The following is a 19,484-nucleotide window of genomic DNA, read 5'->3' as shown; positions in this document are numbered from 1 at the left end:
AGCAATAGAGAACTCATATGCCTTAGAGACACAGTGTCATAGAAACGCCTAAATCTCGGGACGTAGCATGTGCCCATTCTGCTTTTATCTGTGTTAAGGGGGCCGTCAGCAAACTGAGATCCAGGGAACAACAGAAAGATCTGTAAATCCAGCAGACAAACCCCAGCAGGAGACCCCGCCCTGCCCCAGCCCCTCCCTCCTCCACAGAGGCAACGCGGTGCCATCACTGAGGTTCCACTGTGACACCTGCCTGGTAACACCAAGAACCCCTAAAAAGAAAGAAGATTCGTCATGTTTCAAGTTACCTGTTGCACTGACATATAACACAATGAATGGCAGAATCGATTTACTTGGCATTTTTCAAAATTAGAGAAAAAAAAAAGCCATAAAGGGCCTCAGATTGTGAGAATAGCTTTTAATTTAAAACAATTGAAGCAATAAATCATCCATTTCTCTTTCCATCACAGGCAAATACTCTCCCAAAACATTTGATATAGTTTAACAACAACTGTGACTAGTGCAAAATAAAATACAAACTCTTCCAGGAGCCAACATGGAAACCTGCTGGACAGGTGGGCACAGGACCAGACTGGGCCTCTGCCAAGGCCGGGACAAGGGGCACCCTGACGGCCGCAGGTTTCCGCAGCGCTTCAACACACCCAGCTTTGAACAGACTCAACAGTACCTTGGGGGGGGGGAACCACAGGAGAACTTGGCCTACAATGAAACAAACATGCCCCACACCCTCGTGTGGCTAATGTCCTCGGCACCTAGAAGATGCTGGAAGAGCAAAGGTAGCAGCCCCCAGGCAGAGCTGCAGACGGGCAGTCCGGGGCTCATTTGCTTTTGTTTTTTAACTGGAATCATACATATATATTGGGTTTTAGGCAGAAAAAAGATACTTCTTTCTGGGAGATGCTCTGTGCCTCACAGCGCTCCTGACTCCAGCAAAAATATTTGTGCTGTTTCTGCTATTCAGATGCTTTGCAGAATGGCCTTTCCTATTCATGGATTTCTCTGCCTACCCCACACCATGTAAGTCTAGCGTGGGGCTTGCACTAGAAGTACCACGTTACCCACTTGTCTAATTTTACATGCTTTAAGGGCCACATTTGTTTCTCAAGATAAAAAGGATAAAATTAATTTTTAATAATATCCATATTACATTGCTAATATTTTATTTAATCAATATATCCAAAATATTGTCCTTTCAGCCTGTTAGCAACATGAAATACTGATGGAATATTTTAAATTCCTTTTTGATACCAGCCTTCAGAATCTGGTGTGTATGTTATGTGTACAGCACACTCTCGATTTAACAAGCCACGGTCTGAGCAGTCGTCACCACATGTGGCTGTGGACTGCCACGCTGAGTAGCACAGGTCTAGAGAGTCTGATGTCAACTCTTTAGAGTGAGTGACTGAGTGGAAAATCCCTGTAACACCGTGCAGGTGACCTCAGACACCAACTCCGAGTACAGAACCTTGCTCTGCAGCCTAGGATTTTTTATCTCACGTGAGGAAATTATCACATTTTATCTAACCCCATCCCCAGGTCCTGCCCCGCCCCTGCCATCTCCGCAGTCCCCACAGAAGGCCTGTACTGATGTGATTAGCAGCAGTGATGCGATAGGCGGTTTGGGATCACAGCTCTAACTGAATTCGGGTTTTGTTTCCCATTCCATAAAGGTGTCAGACTTACATGGAGGCAGTTCTCATGCTTTCCTAGGAGGACATCTTAATGGATTTTTTGTTTTGTTCTTGAGGGAGATGGAGGCAAAGCACCTCATAGACTGAAACATTGTTTGTTTCAAGAGTAGAAAAAAGCGGGGCCGGACGTGGTGGCTCATGTCTGTAACCCCAGCACTTTGGGAAGCCAAGGCAGGAGAATCGCTTGAAGTCAGGAGTTCAAGACCAGCCTGGCCAATGTGGTGAAAGCTCATCTCTACAAAAAATACAAAAATTCACTGGGCGTGGTAGCATGCGCCTACATCCCAGCTACTTGGGAAGCTGAGGCAGGAGAATCTCTTGAACCCGGGAGGCAGAAGTTGCAGTGAGATGAGATTGCACCACTGCACTGCAGCCTGGACAACAGGGCAAGACTCCATCTCAAAAAAAAAAAAAAAAAAAAAAAAAGGATGATTACCGAAAAAAGTATAATTAAGTGGAGCAGGAATACGAATGGGGCGGCGGACGCACTAAGAATAACACATGTCCTCACCTGGGGAGTATAAGCTCTAAGAATGCAAAAATACAACCTCCAGATCTCTAAGGGATCCCTCACATTTCACGTCGGACCCTACTGGTAACCACAGGAAAATAAAAATAAAATGTTAGGGCAAAAGGGGACTTCTGAGCTCAACTAGTCTAACCAACTGTTTCAAATGATAAGGCCGAGAGGTCCAGCGACTCAGCCCACCTCACTCAGAGTGGAGTCAGGATACAGACCCAGTGCTCTCACCGTGAACTGCAGGTAAGGCTCTGGTTCAGGTAAACGGAATAAATGACTCAAAAAGCAAGAGGCTGGAGCTATCCCCACTGGACTTCCTACAGCCCAAGCAAGCACTGGGAAATGGCAGGCACGTTCTCTTGTGGGCGGAAGGAAGCAGCCTAGTCAATTCCAAAATACTGAAGCAACGCTGATGTAAAGTGTCACACATGATTCTTCCAACAATCTTTTCTGCATATTTTTTTTCTTTAAAAGAAAATCCCAATGTGAACCAAACTGTATTTCTGATTAGTTATATGGGCATTTAGATCAATTGGCAAAATAAAAACTTTGATACATGACCTTTTCCAAAGACACATTCCTTGGAATTCTACACAAATGGATATCAAAAGATATTTACAGGAAGAAAGTGCTGCTTTTCACACAGACACCCATATACAGTGAGAATTTCACAATTAGACCACCATGCCTCACACAGAGGACCCCAACAGACTCATAATGAGTTGACACATCCAAATGTTTTTCTACTTTTCAGTTACAAATAATTGTGTCTACACAAGTGTGAAACTAAGTGGTACATTCCAGACTTTTATAGGGGAACCTGCCTTGTGTATGTCAAGATAAACATATAAATACGTTTTTAAGCAAGTAAGAAACCCATTATTTGCTCGTTTCTCCCAACTCTCAATCTGAAGTAAAGAATAGCACATATACAAAACTCCACCTTACAGGAACAGCCCTTTGTGCTGTGAGGCAGAAGACAAGGCCCACAGCACGCTTCCCTACAGCATGTCCAGGCATCAAAGGGCTAGGTAATGCCATTAAGCAATGCGTAGCCTATAGTCTTAAATGTTGATTTTACGCCACTGATTTTCAAAGTTTTGTTATAAAATTTTTATTTTGTTCAAAATACACCTGCTATCTTTGTCAACGATTCAATCCCAACCCCCCAGTCGCTCCCAATTCCAAAAAAAAAGGTCTTTGCTTTTATCACGTCGTTGAAAACAAGCCATTTCTGTCGCAGGTCTGGAGCCATTATTCTATGACACTCACTGTGCCCTAGGGGACTGGATTTTGTAAGGCTGCTTTGTGTGGGGATTTCCACGGGAGTCAGTGACTCTCAGAACAGAGTGGGGCTGCTTTAGGAAGTCCAAGTCAACATTACAAGGTGACACCAGTGAGCACACTCTGATAGGAAAGTGCTGCTCCGGGAGCGCCTCCTTCTGCCGATCTCATCTGTCCCCACACTGAGGAAAGCATCGGAACAGAAGAGGCAGGGAGCAGTCCACCAGGACGCACCGCGGCGCACCGTATCTACTCACTGAGGGCTCACTGTAACCGCGGCGCACCGTATCTACTCACTGAGGGCTCACTGTAACCGCGGCGCACCGTATCTACTCACTGAGGGCTCACTGTAACCGCGGCGCACCGTATTCTACTCACTGAGGGCTCACTGTAACCGCGGCGCACCGTATTCTACTCACTGAAGGCTCACTGTAACCGCGGCGCACCGTATTCTACTCACTGAGGGCTCACTGTAACCGCGGCGCACCGTATTCTACTCACTGAGGGCTCACTGTAACCGCGGCGCACCGTATTCTACTCACTGAGGGCTCACTGTAACCGCGGCGCACCGTATTCTACTCACTGAGGGCTCACTGTAACCGCGGCGCACCGTATCTACTCACTGAGGGCTCACTGTAACCGCGGCGCACCGTATTCTACTCACTGAAGGCTCACTGTAACCGCGGCGCACCGTATTCTACTCACTGAGGGCTCACTGTAACCGCGGCGCACCGTATCTACTCACTGAGGGCTCACTGTAACCGCGGCGCACCGTATTCTACTCACTGAAGGCTCACTGTAACCGCGGCGCACCGTATTCTACTCACTGAGGGCTCACTGTAACCGCGGCGCACCGTATTCTACTCACTGAAGGCTCACTGTAACCGCGGCGCACCGTATTCTACTCACTGAAGGCTCACTGTAACCGCGGCGCACCGTATCTACTCACTGAGGGCTCACTGTAACCGCGGCGCACCATATTCTACTCACTGAAGGCTCACTGTAACCGCGGCGCACCGTATCTACTCACTGAGGGCTCACTGTAACCGCGGCGCACCGTATTCTACTCACTGAGAGCTCACTGTAACCGTGGCACACCGTATTCCACTCATTGAAGGCTCACCGTAACCAAGCTCACTGTATCCTCAAAGCATGACTAGAAAGAGAGGGCAGGTGTCATCACGCCATTGTGCAGATGAGAACAGGGAGGCACAAGAGGGATGAGGGACCTGCCCAAGACCCACAGCCAGCTAGGAGCAGCGCTCAGGCGTCCAGGCTGGGGGCCTCAGAACCATGTCCCTCGCTCACGTGGCACCAAAGGATCACCTGTGAGACAGGCCCCCACCGTGCCCAGAATCCTGATCGTTCACAACTCACCACATCCTCATCCAGTGTCTGTGCTGTTTCACCCGGCTGGTTCTATTTTCCTACAGTTTCTAGAAAGATCCTTTCAACCACACAAATACATGATAAACAGACAGCAATAAATCCTTTTTCATTTGACCGAAGAATCTGAAATAGCAATTCCAGAGATTCTGGAATTTGGTACAGAGCAGTAGGAAAATTACAGAAATTATAGAATGCTTTCATTCTACTTTTTATCACATTGGAAACTCATCTAATCCCAGGTCACAACTAAAATACTGAAACAATCCAAACGGAAAGGATCATCTTTCATGATGTCATATAAAGTTTCTCTGCATCTAAAATCCTTAGAGCGTCCAAGGTCACACTGTGGGTCACATCAGATAAGCAGTGAAGGCAAATCAGAAGATGATAAATCAAAAAAGGGCAGAGATGAGACTCTGGCCCCAGAAAAACAAGGAAATGGAGGCAGATAAAGAGCTCAGAGATGGAAAAGCTACTGACAAACTTGGGGCGCACAGCATGACTCCAAAGAGTTATCATGTGAGATGGGAAAAAGAGATTCGCTATTTTAACTAAAAATAAACACCATACCTTTTGGGGAAAGGGCTGCTGAGGAACAGAGAATTTATCTACCTTTGACAAAGTACAATATGATGCTGCTGTGGGCATCTAGTATTATACCAGCAAATGTCCCAAACCCAAGTGACTTCTTGACAGCACTTAAAGGCATAACTCAGCCCTTTCACTCCTTAAAAATCTAAGTGGGAAACTAATCTCCTTGAAACTTCCTGAGTTGTAGTTTTGTTTAAATACTTACTTGCTTTTCTCATATATGCTTAATACTAATTACTGTTCAGCCTTTTAAAACCATTGTCACAGATTTTCTAGCAGACTCACTTTTCTAGTAAAAGTCTCACACTCTCACATACATTCACACAATCGTATTATGAATTTTGATATGATTTAAATTAAAAACATCTTTCATTGCAGAGGTTCGATTATGGACAGAGCATAATATCTACATGGATACATCAGAAATTACTGTATGTCATGAAAAAAATTATGTCACAAATAAAGCCCATTGCTGACTTTCTATATGAAACACAAGTGGGCTTTTCGTTTGTTGTGGGTAAGGCCAGACCACTGGCCACATCATTTGGTTTCTCTGGAGGCCACTACCACTGACCCCCAAAGCAAAACAGAGGGCTGGGGATACATCCCCATTTTTGATGTGCTGATGGCAGATTCTCCACCAGCAATGCGAATACTTTTATGTTTTTAAATATCCTCTCCTTGAACGTTTATAAAAACTATCTACAATAGTGTATCATCACTAATAGAAATTTCTTCCCAGTTCTATTTCAGAAGGCATCAACTGATCGTGCTCTTTAAATAAACTATAAATACCCCATGTACTCCTTCATGTCTGGTTGTTTCAACAACTTCTGCTGCTGCTTTTTCTTTTTTTTTCTTTTTTCTTTTTTTTTTTTTTGGCAAATTAAAAAGGCGTATGGCTTCCTCTCGCCAATTTTTACACTTGAGGCTTAGCTTGGTATTCTGCGGTAAAAGTACATGTAGCCCAGGTCTTTGGGGGGCCTTTCTGAGGCACACACTTTGTGATCATTGTAAATCACCCATCTGAAAACAAGACAGAAGCATTTGATGGATTTCAGTCAGTTTCGGGAAACTGCAGAAAGAAGTTACTAAGTCATATGGCACACAATACTTAACCATGATGTTTGAAAATACTAAACTCAAGTTTGTTGTATAAAAAAGAACAGAATGCTGGTAGGGAATCACAACTGCTTCTTTTTTTTTTAAGAGACAAGGCCCCATTCTTTCCCCAGGCTGGAGTATGGGAGCATCGTCTGCAGCTTCAAACTCCTGAACTCAAGGGATCCTCTTGCTGCAGCCTCCTGAGTGGCTGGGAACACAGGCACACACCTTCCTGCCGTCACTCCCAGCTACAACTGCTTTTTGATTCTTAAGCTCAGTCGAAAAGTAGTTACTAAAATGTATCAGGAGCCTCCAAACATTTTAACCTTTGATTCCATAATTCCCTTTATAGAAATCCGTAGACAGCCTCAAAAATTGAGTCAAAGAATTATGTACAACAATGCTTAAAAAAAATCCATGCAGTGAACTATTAAAATTTCTTCAAAGAATATTTGGGAAAGTGAGAAAATAATCACAATATAATGTGAAGTGGGAAAACACAGGTTAAAAAATTGTATGTACTCCGCATATACTTTAAGCTTTCAGTTAAGTTGTGCATATTTATATGTAGCATGTGCATAGATAGACATACAGACACTTTCCTCCAATGAGCCAAAACGACAGAGGAAAATATCTCAAAATGCAGACAACGGTTATTGTTAGGGTTCCAAGCACATATTCTTGTATATTCTTATATTTATAAATTATTTACAATGAATTTTATTGCTTTTAAAATTATAATTAAGCTTTTTTCTTTTAAAAAGCATTTTCACTTTTTTTCTTTTACTTCACTCCATAAAGTGTTTTTAAAAGAGCTATCATGATTGCAATAAAAATAATTCACTATAAAGATAAGTCCCAGTGAGGCGCAGTGGCTCACGGCTGCAATCCCAGCACTTTGGGAGGCCGAGGCAGGTGGATCACTTGAGGTCAGGAGTTCAGGACCAGCCTGACCAATATTGTGAAACCCTGAATCTACTAAAAATACAAAAAATTAGCCAGGTGTGGTGGTACACACCTGTAATCCCAGCTACTCGGGAAGCTGAGGCAGGAGAATCGCTTGAACTCGGCAGGTGGAGGTTGCAGTGAGCTGAGATCACTCCACTGCACTCCAGCCTGGGCAACAAGAGTGAAACTCCATCTCAAACAAACAAAAAAAAAGATAAATCCCTGTGCTCAACTATCTTATTAATCAAGTTGAGAAGACAAAGCTAAAAGACACACAGTGGAATCCAGGTGCGAACTGGCCCCTCCGGCAGTGGGAGGGAGGCACGGAGCAAGAGCCTACGCTCAGGCCTCCTCCAGCGTCCACGTGGCCTACGTGCTGCCCTCAAGCAGAAGGGCCGACCCACAGCCACCGTTTGGCCCTGTGGGAACGGCACCAGTGGGGTCTGAGGGGATCCAGCCCGGGGAGAAGGTTCTGAAGAAAGCAGCCGCCTTTCCCTCCACAGCTGTGTCATTCCCAGTTCACCACACACTTGACAATTCTACTCAGGAACGTTCGTAAGGGACAGCACTGAAGGTTCAGAGCCGCCAGATAAAGTGCAGGTTACGCAGTCACGTCTGAGATTCAGGTAAGCAATAGATGATTTTAGCATAGGCATGCCCCATAGAATATTTGGGACATAGACTCTGAAATTATTTATACTAAAAAATTATTCACTGTTTATCTGAAATTCGAGTTAAATAGTGTGTCCGGGTTTTTCTTGAATGTTTCCCTTTGTTGGCTAAATATGGCAATCCTATGGAGGCTGCAATTACAGCGTACATTCTGCTGCAGGATGCATCTTTATTCTGGGAAGTCACCTTGGTATGATGGTTGCAAGTGGCTTTTGACTTACTAGCTAAGGTCAAGCTATTGGGCCTCCCTGAGTCCCAGCGTCTTGATACGTAAAAAGGCATTAACAGTATACCCTTTACAAGACCAGTGTGAGAACCAAATGAGATGGCATCCAGTGCACCTAGGAGAGTGCCGGGCATACAGTAGGTACTCAATAAATCACAGCTGTCACTTACCTTCTAAAAATGACTCACCTTCCTTCCTTTTTGATATGGCAAATGTAATGGCCACTCATGGTGGATGTTCCCATGTGACTGATGAATGCAAATAGCTCATATGCTGTGAAAGAGGAAACAGCTCAGTTACAAGGCAGCACTTCCAGGCCGAAGAGAATTCAAAACCAGCACTAGGATAATCCAGCAACTCTTTAGATTTGAAAGATAAGGTCTCTTTGCTGCGTTGACAACACACACACACCCAGAGTGACACTAAATTCAACCTAAAAATTTGTGATCACAAAAATAGGACATAAATTATCAAAGCACAGCTGATGTTAAATTTGAATGTGGAAAAGGATTAAAAAATCCCACAGCCTGGTCTGGTGGTGAGCTTGTGGGTCTAAAAGAGTGGTCCTGGCTCTACCACTTCCAAACAGCATGAGGGTGGACAAAGTGTTCCCTCTTTCTGAGCCTGCTTCTTTATGGGGATTAAAAAAGAAATCCACCCACTTTGCAGGGTTGTATGCAACTTAAATGAGCAATTCAGACTAAAATACCGCACAAACATCGAAACTACGAGGAAGAGAGCAGACAGCTGTTATCATTTATAGGAAAGGATAATGCTTTGTGCAAGATGTTTCGCTTGTTCATGCTTATAACTTATGTGGGACAAACTTCAGGCTTCATGCTTTCTGAACAAGGAGATACGTGGCCTCTCAGAGGGTGAGACCGATGTTTATTCTCTAACAGGTGTCCCTGCATCAGGCCAGTACTCTGTGATATCCATGTTGAATCCATTTTAGTTCATGTTGCCAAGGTGGGCTCCACAGACAAGAACCAGTCCACTCAGTAAACTGCTACAGACTACACCGAGGGAGAATGGAAACTGAAAATGCACATTTACAAGACTTCAGAGTAACTTGAGAGTAAATAAAACACACGTCTATTGAACTGAATAAGGAAAAACAGGCTTGCATATTGACTTTGCTAGCATTCCACTTTTACTACATTTTTCAAAAGAAAGTATTGGTTCCAGCCAGACCTTTTCTCCTACCCCTCTGCCTCGCGTTCTTTCTCGCTTTTCACTCAGGCTCACTGGGCTTGCTCAGCTGTCACTCCCCAGCCCTCATCTTACTCCCCAGCACCACATACTGTGGATCACCTCTTCCTTCCGCAAACACTCGCCAGGAGTGACTCTCTTGGTTGTCCGGCCGCCTTACTGCTTCTCCTCATCTGCCTGACCTTTGAATTTGGGTGATCTGGGGTTCAAACCTTCTTATTCCCCCCTCTACCCAGACTCTTTCTCTCTCTCTCTCTGGCTGATGTCATGTAGTCTTATGGCAGTAAATGATACTGTTTTCTTAATTTCATTTCTGGAATGTTCATTGTTAGTGTACAGAAATACAACTGAATTTTGTATATTGACCTTGTTTCCTGCAAACTTGCTGAACCTGTTTGTTAGTTCTAATTGTTTTTTAGTTGATTCCTTTGGACTTTCTATACGTAAGATCATGTCTCTGCAAATAGAGACTGTTTTACTTCTTCCTTGATAATCCAGGTAACTTGTACTTCTTTTTCTTGCCTAATTGCAATGGCTAGAGCCTCCCGTACAACGTTAGACAGAGGTGTCAGAGGGGGCATCCTTGTCTTCTTCCTGATCATAGGAGGAAAGCATTCAGTCTTCCACATTAAGTATAAAATGTGAACTGTAGGGTTGCCGTACATTTGCTTTATCAGATTGAGGAAGATCTCTTCCATTCCTAGTTTATTGATCATTCTCCCTCCTCAGCCTTATCTATCTCGGTCAATGACGATTCCATTTTCTAGTAATTCAGGCAGAATCCTGACTTCTCTCTCACACTCCCTATCAGCAGCAAATCCTGTCAATATTCCCTTAAAAATGTATCCAGAATCCAAATGCTTCTTACAGTGTCCACTAGTAACCCCTGATCAAAGTCACCATCGTATCTTGTCTGAATTATTACAACGGCCTCTTAATTAGCCTCCCGGCTTCCTCCCTTTCCCTCACCAGCCGTTCTCACCACAGCTGCCAGAGTTTTGTTCTTGCTCTGCTACATACGAAACCCTGACCCAGAAGCAGGTCACCTGCGAATGCTTTAGTGCCAGGCTCCCCACAAATATGCACTGCGTGACAGGCGAGGGGGCGGCCTCCTTTCCTGCCGCACTCTGTTGGTCTTGTTTTGTCTTTTTTTTGTTTTTTGTTTTTTGAGATGGAGTCTCACCCTGTCACCCAGACTGGAGTGCAGTGGCATGATCTCGGCTCACTGCAACCTCTGTCTCCTGAGTTCAAGCGATTCTCCTGCCTCAGCCTCCCAAGTAGCTGGAATTACAGGTGCGCGCCACCACACCCAGTTAATTTTTTGTATTTTTAGTAGAGACGGGATTTCACCATGTTGGCCAGGCTGGTCTCGAACTCCTGACCTCAAGTGATCTGCCCGCCTCAGCCTCCCAAAGTGCTGGGATTACAGGCGTGAGCCACTGCACCCAGCCCATTGTGGTCATTACTCTACCCCAAAACCCTCCAGTGGCTCCCTGAATCTCTGAGAAAATCTTACTCTTGAAGTGGCCTCTGAAGTCCCCTTACCTCCTCCCCTTCTCCCCCTTACTCCGCTCTAGCTACCTTCGCCTCCTGGCTGCTCCTCAAACACTCTCGGCATGCCCCGAACTTCAAGTCTTTAGACCTCAGGCATTCAGACCTTCTGCTCTTTCCTTCTGAAACTCTTCTTTCAGGTGTCACATGACTCACTCCTCACTTCACTGAGATCTCAGGTCCAAATGTCACTTCATCAGAGAGGCCTTCCTGAACCTTCTTCATAAACATCAACCTCCTTCCACCCCCGCCCTCACTCCTGCTGCTCGCATTGCCATTATCCTGCTTTCCTGTCCACACAGCAGAAAGGAACACCTGCCATGTCGCATTCTTACCTGTGCATGGATTTACCCCACGCTAGAACAGGCTCCATAAGGACAGGGGGTTTGTTTTGTTTACTGAACTATTCTAGGCACAGAAAACAGTGCTTTGCACACTGTAGGTACTTAGTATTTGCTAAATGTATAAAAAATGAGTGAATGAAGGAATGACTCCTTTCACTTCATCTCCTCACGTGTTCTTATATCTTCTTACAGTGTATATATTTTTGTAAACTTCCTACCAAAGCATAAATTGGGGTATAAACTGGTGAAATAATTAATCAGAAATGAATCAGAGAACATTGTGTTGCCCATAATTAACTAAATTCCTATTGCTAGCTATCACATCAACTGACCCAAAAAAAAAAAAAAAAAAAAAAAAATCCCAGGTTTGAAATCAGAAGCCAGGCAAAAACAGCTGTAAATGACAATCACTTTGCCTGGTATTTATTTTTGAAACAGTGATCCAGGCACCTTACCCTCGTCTGCCCTTGCACACTAAGAACCCACACTGACCTCCCTTATAAGCAAGAAAGGGAGTGAGCTGAGACCCTCGTGTTTCTTCACCCCTGTTGGATTTTTTAAGCCCTTTTGGAATAATTCTATATCAAATTCCTAATCTTCAATTTAAGACACAGAGTGCTGCTCTCCCAAAAACGCGGCTGAGTAAGTTGAATGAGCCTGAGTGAAAATTCTCTAAGAATTTTCATGAAATAAAGAGAGAACACAGGCCAGACATGGTGGCAAACACCTGTCAGTTCAGCACTTTGGGTGGATTGATTGTGCTCAAGAGTTTGAGACCAGCCTGGGCAACATGGCAAACCCTGTGTCTACAAATACAAAAAAATTAGCCAGCCATGGTGGCATGTGCCTGTAGTCCTAGGTACTAGGGAGACAGAGGTGGGAGAACTGCTTAAGCCCAGGGAGCTGAGGCTGCAATGAGGCCAGATCGCACCACTGTACTCCAGCCTGGGCAACAGAGTGAGACCCTGTCTCAAAAGAGAGAGAGAGAGAGAAGACAATACCCCAGGCAAGGCTTTTTCCCCCCACAAGGATGTCTTGCAGAAGAACAGTGTTTACGGAGCACCTTCCACCATAAGGCAGGGTGACATCAATGAAACACAGCAGATACCAACACAGCCAATGGGTTGACAAAACAGACAGACACAGAGAAAGGACAAATCCATACATCCTAATATATCCAAACTTGTCACTAAGCCCCCCAGAAAGCATTTTCCTCTCTGTTTAAAAACAATTCACGTACACCCTCAGAACCATAAAAATAAAATGTAAAAGGCTAGCATGAATCTTAGTCCTATCATATAAATTAACCATGTTTATCAATGTAAGCAACTGCTCCACACATTATTCACCACCTCCCGCTGGGAACAACGAGAGAGAATCTCAGCACATTTGCAAAAACTAAACAGGTAATAAATCTCAATTTATATTTGTCTCCAAAGAGAAAGTCCAGGTGAATTCACCAGAGAGAGAAGCCACTGCTGATTCTTCTCCAAGTTCCCAGAGAAGTCCTTCCAAAAAAACAAAAGCACTCAAACACGCTCCAAAAAACACACACACACAAAATTAAGTTTTCCTGTTGAAAGTCAAACTTTTGAAATGTTTATCTCATCTCAAGCTTCCTTTCCTATTTACTTAAAAAGGAATTTCTAACATTTCAAAAATGTTGACTTCAACAGAAAAACCTTCAAAGCATCTGGTAGAATTAGACAAAATTGACAAAACCACTATGTCTCAACATCAAGTGGACAGTGTCCCTCCGAATGGGCAGAATTAAACTGTGCCTGGAACTAGCAGTCTTCCTCTCCACAAAACTTGTCCTGTTTGAACTCTAGGAAAATCTTCCCAACCTTGCTAATACGAAGATTTTTTTTAACACCAAATTTTGCCACTGCCATCCCTACCCAGCCTAATAGCAACTGTACTCTTTGATTTTGTTCTTTGAGAAAGCACTGTTAAAAAAAAAAAAAAGTTTATGAAACTTGGAAGGTAAAAGAGGTGGGCAGCATACCCTTTCTACGTCATATAGAAGAAAGGCCACCCAAAGATTATCTCCGGGAGAGACTGGCAAATGACCCATTAGCCAAATCTGACCCACAGCCTGCTTTTGCACTGCCAAGGAGAAGAAAGGGGAGAAGAATATGAGGTAAACATCTATATAGCCCGCAAAACCTGAAACATTTATCATCTTGATAATGAGAAAACATTGGCTGGCTGCTGACCTAGGAAGATGAACTTAGTTCATCTCACTATTTACTATTTGACATAGTTTGGACGTCTGTCACCTCCAAATCTCATGTTGAAATGTGTGACCCCCAATATTGGAGGTGGGACCTGGTGAGACGTATCTGGGCCATGGGGGTGGATCCGTCCTGAGTACCTTGGTGCCCTCCTGTGGTAAGGAGTGAGTTCTCCTCTATTAGTTCACCAGAGAAGAGGCTGTAAAAAAGCATGACGCCTCTTCTCTCTCGCTGGCATGTGACCTGCCTGCTCCTCCTTGCCTTCTGCTGACTGAAAGCTTCCTAAGGCCTCTTAGAAGCAGATGCCAGCACTGTGCTTCTTGCATAATCTGAAGAGCTGTGAACCAAATAAACCTTTTTTATAAACTACCCAGTCTCAGGTATTTTCTTGTATCAACAACTATGAAACTACTAATACACTACTGACTGGAGATCTCATACTTTGTGATGTGACTTCTTAACTTGTAGATTTTCATCTGGGAAAGACACACACAAAAATTCTGTCCAGTAGAACACATATCCAAAGGATTTACAGATTTATAAATTGGGGTAGACACTGGTGAAATAATTGTTCTGAGGATTTATGGTCCTAAAAGACACTGACTAATCTTTCATCTAACCTGGCAATCTCATCCTCATTTTTTTTAATTGTCTTTAAATATCCTAGCTTCACAAATGTTTTTAAGCCAGTAATAACATCTGACTGATTCTCTCATTAATTAATAAGTTTTTAAAAATCTGTGCTACGTGTTCATTTTATATTTACCTGAAAGTCATGATTTTGCCTTTTGGGAAATTATGTTTTAACAAGCATAATGACCAAAAGCAACTCTGGATTCAGAAGTTTCTTTAAATGAATGTATTTTTATAAGTCATTATGGCATCTAAAATATTTACAAAGCAGCAGTAACTCATCAGGGCATGATGTATTCTTTAGTTAGTCCACAGAGCATGCTCAGAACAGAGACATCAAGTCTCCCTAAAATAACTATCAAGACCCCAGAGGCACTGCAGTCTTCTGGTGAGATAAACCACGTTCTCATCCAACGCTCTTTACTTGATTAATTTGTATCACTGCCTGCCTCTAACTCCCTCTATACAAAGTGGGGAAAATAAAAGCACCAACTTACTAACACTTTCCTCATAAGCACCCCATATCTGGGCATTTATCTGGGATATCCTTTCCCCCAACAAGGTATTCATGAGGGATCCACCCCGTGACCCAAACGCCTCCCACCCCGGTCCCACTGATAACACTGGGGTTTGCATTTCAACATGAGATCTGGAGGGGACAAACATCCAAACTGTATCAAGTTTAATATACAACTAGCTCAGTGTCCGACAGCTTGATTTCCCTCATGCCCTCTGTGAGGAAAAAAAACAGTGGGAGGGAGGAGTATTGGAGCTTTCGGAAAACGGCTGAATTCTCAAAAACAGAAGACAGACCTAGGTAAATCCGTAACATCGGAAGGCAGCTGCTAGCCACAGAATTGTAAAGGGTCTACAAATTGCTTCCCCCAACCCTAGCCAGCTCAAAATTAGTTACAATGCCAAATGCTCCAGAAGGCAAACACTTCCTTCCAAGTCTAACAGTTCTCCATCATTTAAACTTCCGTGCAAATCAGTTTACTCAAGAGTGGCTGCCTCTTAACTGTCAACAGCAGCACAGAAATCAGGAAGTGCAGCACGTGCTGAGCGGGAGGGGCGGGGGCGCGGTGGGACCAGAGCACCACTGGGCTTGGCTTCCCTGGGGAGCTGTAGCTTTTGCCCTCCAGATCCGCTTGGGGGGAGCATTCCTCAGGGAGCTCAGCACCTCAGGAACCCCAGCGTTATGCAAATGAATGCCTCTCTGCTCCCCCGCTGGAAAATCTCAGCAGCCTGGAGACATCTACACCATTACAGCAAAGTGGCTGAAGGAGACAGAGCAGGTTCTGAGTCATCACAGCCTAATCACACGTTAATTACACTGGCAATCAGTGGGCTCTTTTCTTAAGAAAAATTAAATGCTCATTCGGTGCAACATAAACACAGAAATGATTTTGCACATAGCAGAAGCCCAGAGAGGTCAGAGTGACGGCCTGATTTCCAGCTTTGAAGTTTTGAAAACTCAGCAGAAAGTTAGGTGCTAGCCCTAAAATGTGTAGAACATGGCAGAAAATAGACTCTTGCCTCCATTCCAATATAAAACGTGGAATGAGATGATTCAATCAGGGATAAAGGAAAAACTGCACAGCCTTCAACATCAGACAGACCTGAATTCTAACCTGGTTCTACCACTAGCAAACCACTTAGCACTGCTGAAAACAAGAGTTTCTGAGACTTGGAAGGTAAGAGAGGTGAGTGGCATATCCTTTCAATGTCATATAGAGGAAAGGCCACCCAAAGATTATCTAGGAGAGGGACTGGCACATGAGGGCATCGGAACGTCTCCCCGTAAGCAGTGAAGGAAACATGGCCGAGGAAGTGCCTGGCACACGTGAGACACTCGGGAAATGACAGCCACCGTGTCATCACGTGTTAACAGCAGTAATCCTTCAAACAAACTAATGCCCCTGAGATAATCGTTTCATGCAATAGTGTTACTTCCTCATTCAGAAGGATGGAAACAGTGATTTTGCCGTAAAAGGAAAAATGTGACCCATGAGCTTCTTTAATCCCTATCCTTGTAATAATCGCTTTTTTCCGCTTCCTAACACCTACCTTATTATTTCAGTGTTAACCTGGTGTGACAAAGTCCCCGTGGCCATTCCCCTTCTTCCTAACACTGCCTTTAAGGTGGTAATTCTCAAGTTTAAGCTGCATCAGAATCACCTGCATGTCTGGTTAAAACACAGATGACTGAGCCTCGCCCAGAGTTCCTAATTCAGCAGGTCTGAGGTGGGGCCCCATGAGGCCTAACAAGCTCTCAGGTGAAGCTGATTCTACACACGTGAACCAGCGCTGGAAGGAGTTCAACTCGTCCCTTGTCAGCTCGATGAGAGGGTGGAAGATGTCTCCAGCCTCGGGCTCTAGAGTGAGGCCCGTGATGCAGGCCTGAGTCAACCTGCCTCAGCAACTTGGAGTCTGACGGAGCGCATACAGAGGCTCACAGAGCCTCAGACTCTCGGCACCTTTGCTGAGAACTCAAGGACAAGACTCACTAGATTCTAACCTGGAAAGGCAGGCTGTGGGAGGCGCTGCAGCCATCTTGTGCCATGAGGGAGACCCTGTCTGGGACTGGAACCCACCTAGAGGAAGCAGAGCCAAGGGGCCCACCCAGATAAGGCATTTGAGTCCTGAATCAAGGCGGGCCTGAGCCCAGTGCCCCCAGGACTTCCCAGCATTCATGAGACAATATTCCCTTTTTGCTTAGACAGATTTGTCTTGGCCTTCCTGCCACTTAACACAAAACCCTGAAAATTGAGCTTGTTTTCATTTTGTTTCGGTTCCTGAAGCACCGATTACCCTTTAACTGTATTCAGTATTCTCAAGTCAAGTATCTCAGTCAATTCACCAACCAAAAAATGTAAAAAGAAATGACCTTTAAACAACCTAGCTAAACAGAACACACATCTTCCCGGGTTAACCTATGAATTTAATGTAATGCCAGTCAAACCCCTAGAGAATGGCCAAAATTACAAGATCAGTAACTTTACATAATTAAGCAGCAATATTGTAAAATACACAATGTGGAAAATTCTTATTCATAAGTAACAGAAAATGTAATCTGGAGACATAACTAGAAATGCACAGCGTATTTATGAAGAAAACCAAACGGCTTTGCAAGCTACAGAAGGGGAGGATAAATCAAAGGAGAACCGTATGTTTCTGGCTAGAAAAACTCAATATTGTAAAGTGATCAGGTATTCCCAAACTAATCTACAACACATGAAACTCTCATAAAAATCGGTAAAAGAAAAACAGCTGAAAACCTCAATAAAAGTGGGAAACTGGAAGAACCTGTTAACATGAGAGGAAAAATAACTAGGCAATAAAGATTAAAAAGACATGTAAAAAGCGCTCAGCCCAACAGCACAGCTGGGGGAGGCTGGGGGAGGCTGGGGAGACAGGAGAGTCACCTGTGTGGCCAGGATGTGGCCCCCTGCTGTGTTGGTGGCGGGTCATGTGATGGTAATCGGCTTTAAAACCTTAAAAATATGTATTTTTCACTACAAATTTCACTTCCAGAAACTTCCCCTAAAGAAATAATCAAATGAGAGCCCAAGGTTGTTCATCACAATATTATTTTTAGTAGAAGAAGGACGTAAGGAAGGGATGGAAGGCGGAAATGCTGAACCAGCTGTTACTCCCTGCAGCGGGATTACATTAGGCATGTGCTGTTCTTCTGTGAACTGAATTCATCCTTTAAGAAACTCATTGTTTGGCCGGGAGCAGTGGCTCACACCTGCAATCCTAGCACTTTGAGAGCTGAGGCAAGTGGACTGCCTGAGCTCAGGAGTTTGAGACCAGCCTGGGCAACATGGTGAAATCCTGACTCTACTAAAAATACAAAAATTAGCTGGGCATGGTGGTGCATATCTGTAATCCCAGCTACTTGGGAGGCTGAGGCACAAGAATCTACTTGGGAGGCTGAAACATGAGAATCACTTGAACCCAGGAGGCAGAGGTTGCAGTGAGCCGAGATCGTTCCACTGCACTCCAGCCTGGGCAATAGAGCAAGACTCTGTCTCAAAAAAAAAAAAAAAAAAACGCATTATTTAAAAATCATAGCAGTCATCTTCTGAATGTGGAAATATCTTCATTATCTGAAACTCTGTAATAACGTAATCTTTTATTTAAATGATACGTAATTAGCCTAGAATTGGGTATATAAATTATGGTATATGTTTATAATAGAATATTGTTAATATATGTTCAACAGTATAGATTTATATACACGTACGCCTACAAAACTCACAGCCTAATCATAGCCTAATCACGTTAATCACGTTTGCTATTTTATGACTTGTTTTTCTATTTTTATAAATCTATGGATTTACATCATTTTTATGTATTTGTCTAAAAAGGTCTAGAGAATGTAAACAAAACATTATTTTGTGGTTATTGCTGGGGAGTAGGATTGTCATTTTTAATTTTGTCTTTTCATATATCTATATTTTCTCAAGTTGCTAAAATTAATATATATCCTTTTAACTACAAGAAAGATAAACAATATAAATGATAATTATTTTACAAAAGGAAAAGCAACGACTGGCAATATTCACCTGGGTGCTAACACAGCCGTACAAGAAGTCACGTTTTCCCTGCCTTTGATTCACGCAATGTAACATGGAAGTACACAGCCGACCCCTCTATATGGCGCTCCGTGGAAGCAGCAAAATGCTCTCTGAGATGGCTACCTCCTGGCAGTCACTCACTTCTTCATTCAATCAGTTATGTGCTGGACACTTACCACGGGCCAGGCACAGTGCTGGGGAAGCTACTTGGAAAACATTTGTTGTTCTGTAAAATCAAACTCAAAATGCATTTGGCGGGTTAGGGCCTGCTTTTCTGTCTTCATAATTGAGCGTTTCACCAGCTACTGCCTTTATAGCCTGCATCTCTGGCACGTGATTTCTCTAAGCACGTCTCACAGTGCTCCGGCGCGCCCCTCACCCGCAGTCCCTGGGCTTTGACCCACAGTGCCTTAAAGGGTGCTTGACAGCATCTAACCAATGACACAGGAATCTCTGCAGACCTCTCTCTTGGAGGTAGAGT

General features: G+C 43.9%; 1 protein-coding gene across 3 annotated transcripts in view; it reads right to left on the bottom strand.

Moving 5' to 3' along the window:
- USP13 (ubiquitin specific peptidase 13) overlaps nt 1–19,484 on the bottom strand; it is a 154,544-nt gene that overhangs the window by 15,392 nt on the left and 119,668 nt on the right. For 2 of the 3 annotated variants that reach the window (XR_010338916.1, XR_010338917.1), the window contains one exon: nt 8,632–8,716. Coding sequence is in view for 1 of the 3 variants with exons in the window: in XM_064366828.1 (XP_064222898.1) it covers nt 6,426–6,519; nt 8,632–8,716 (179 nt within the window). In the remaining 2 variants the exon portion in view is untranslated. Of the gene's footprint in view, nt 1–395; nt 6,520–8,631; nt 8,717–19,484 lie in introns of those variants that run through there. The other variant, XM_064366828.1, reaches the window with a different exon arrangement.

The sequence above is a fragment of the Aotus nancymaae genome, unplaced genomic scaffold, assembly GCF_030222135.1.
Source record: "Aotus nancymaae isolate 86718 unplaced genomic scaffold, 86718_ANA_hifiasm-v0.15.2.pri h1tg000067l, whole genome shotgun sequence".
NCBI lineage: Eukaryota > Metazoa > Chordata > Mammalia > Primates > Aotidae > Aotus > Aotus nancymaae.
This window is presented reverse-complemented; position numbering and strand designations above follow the sequence as displayed.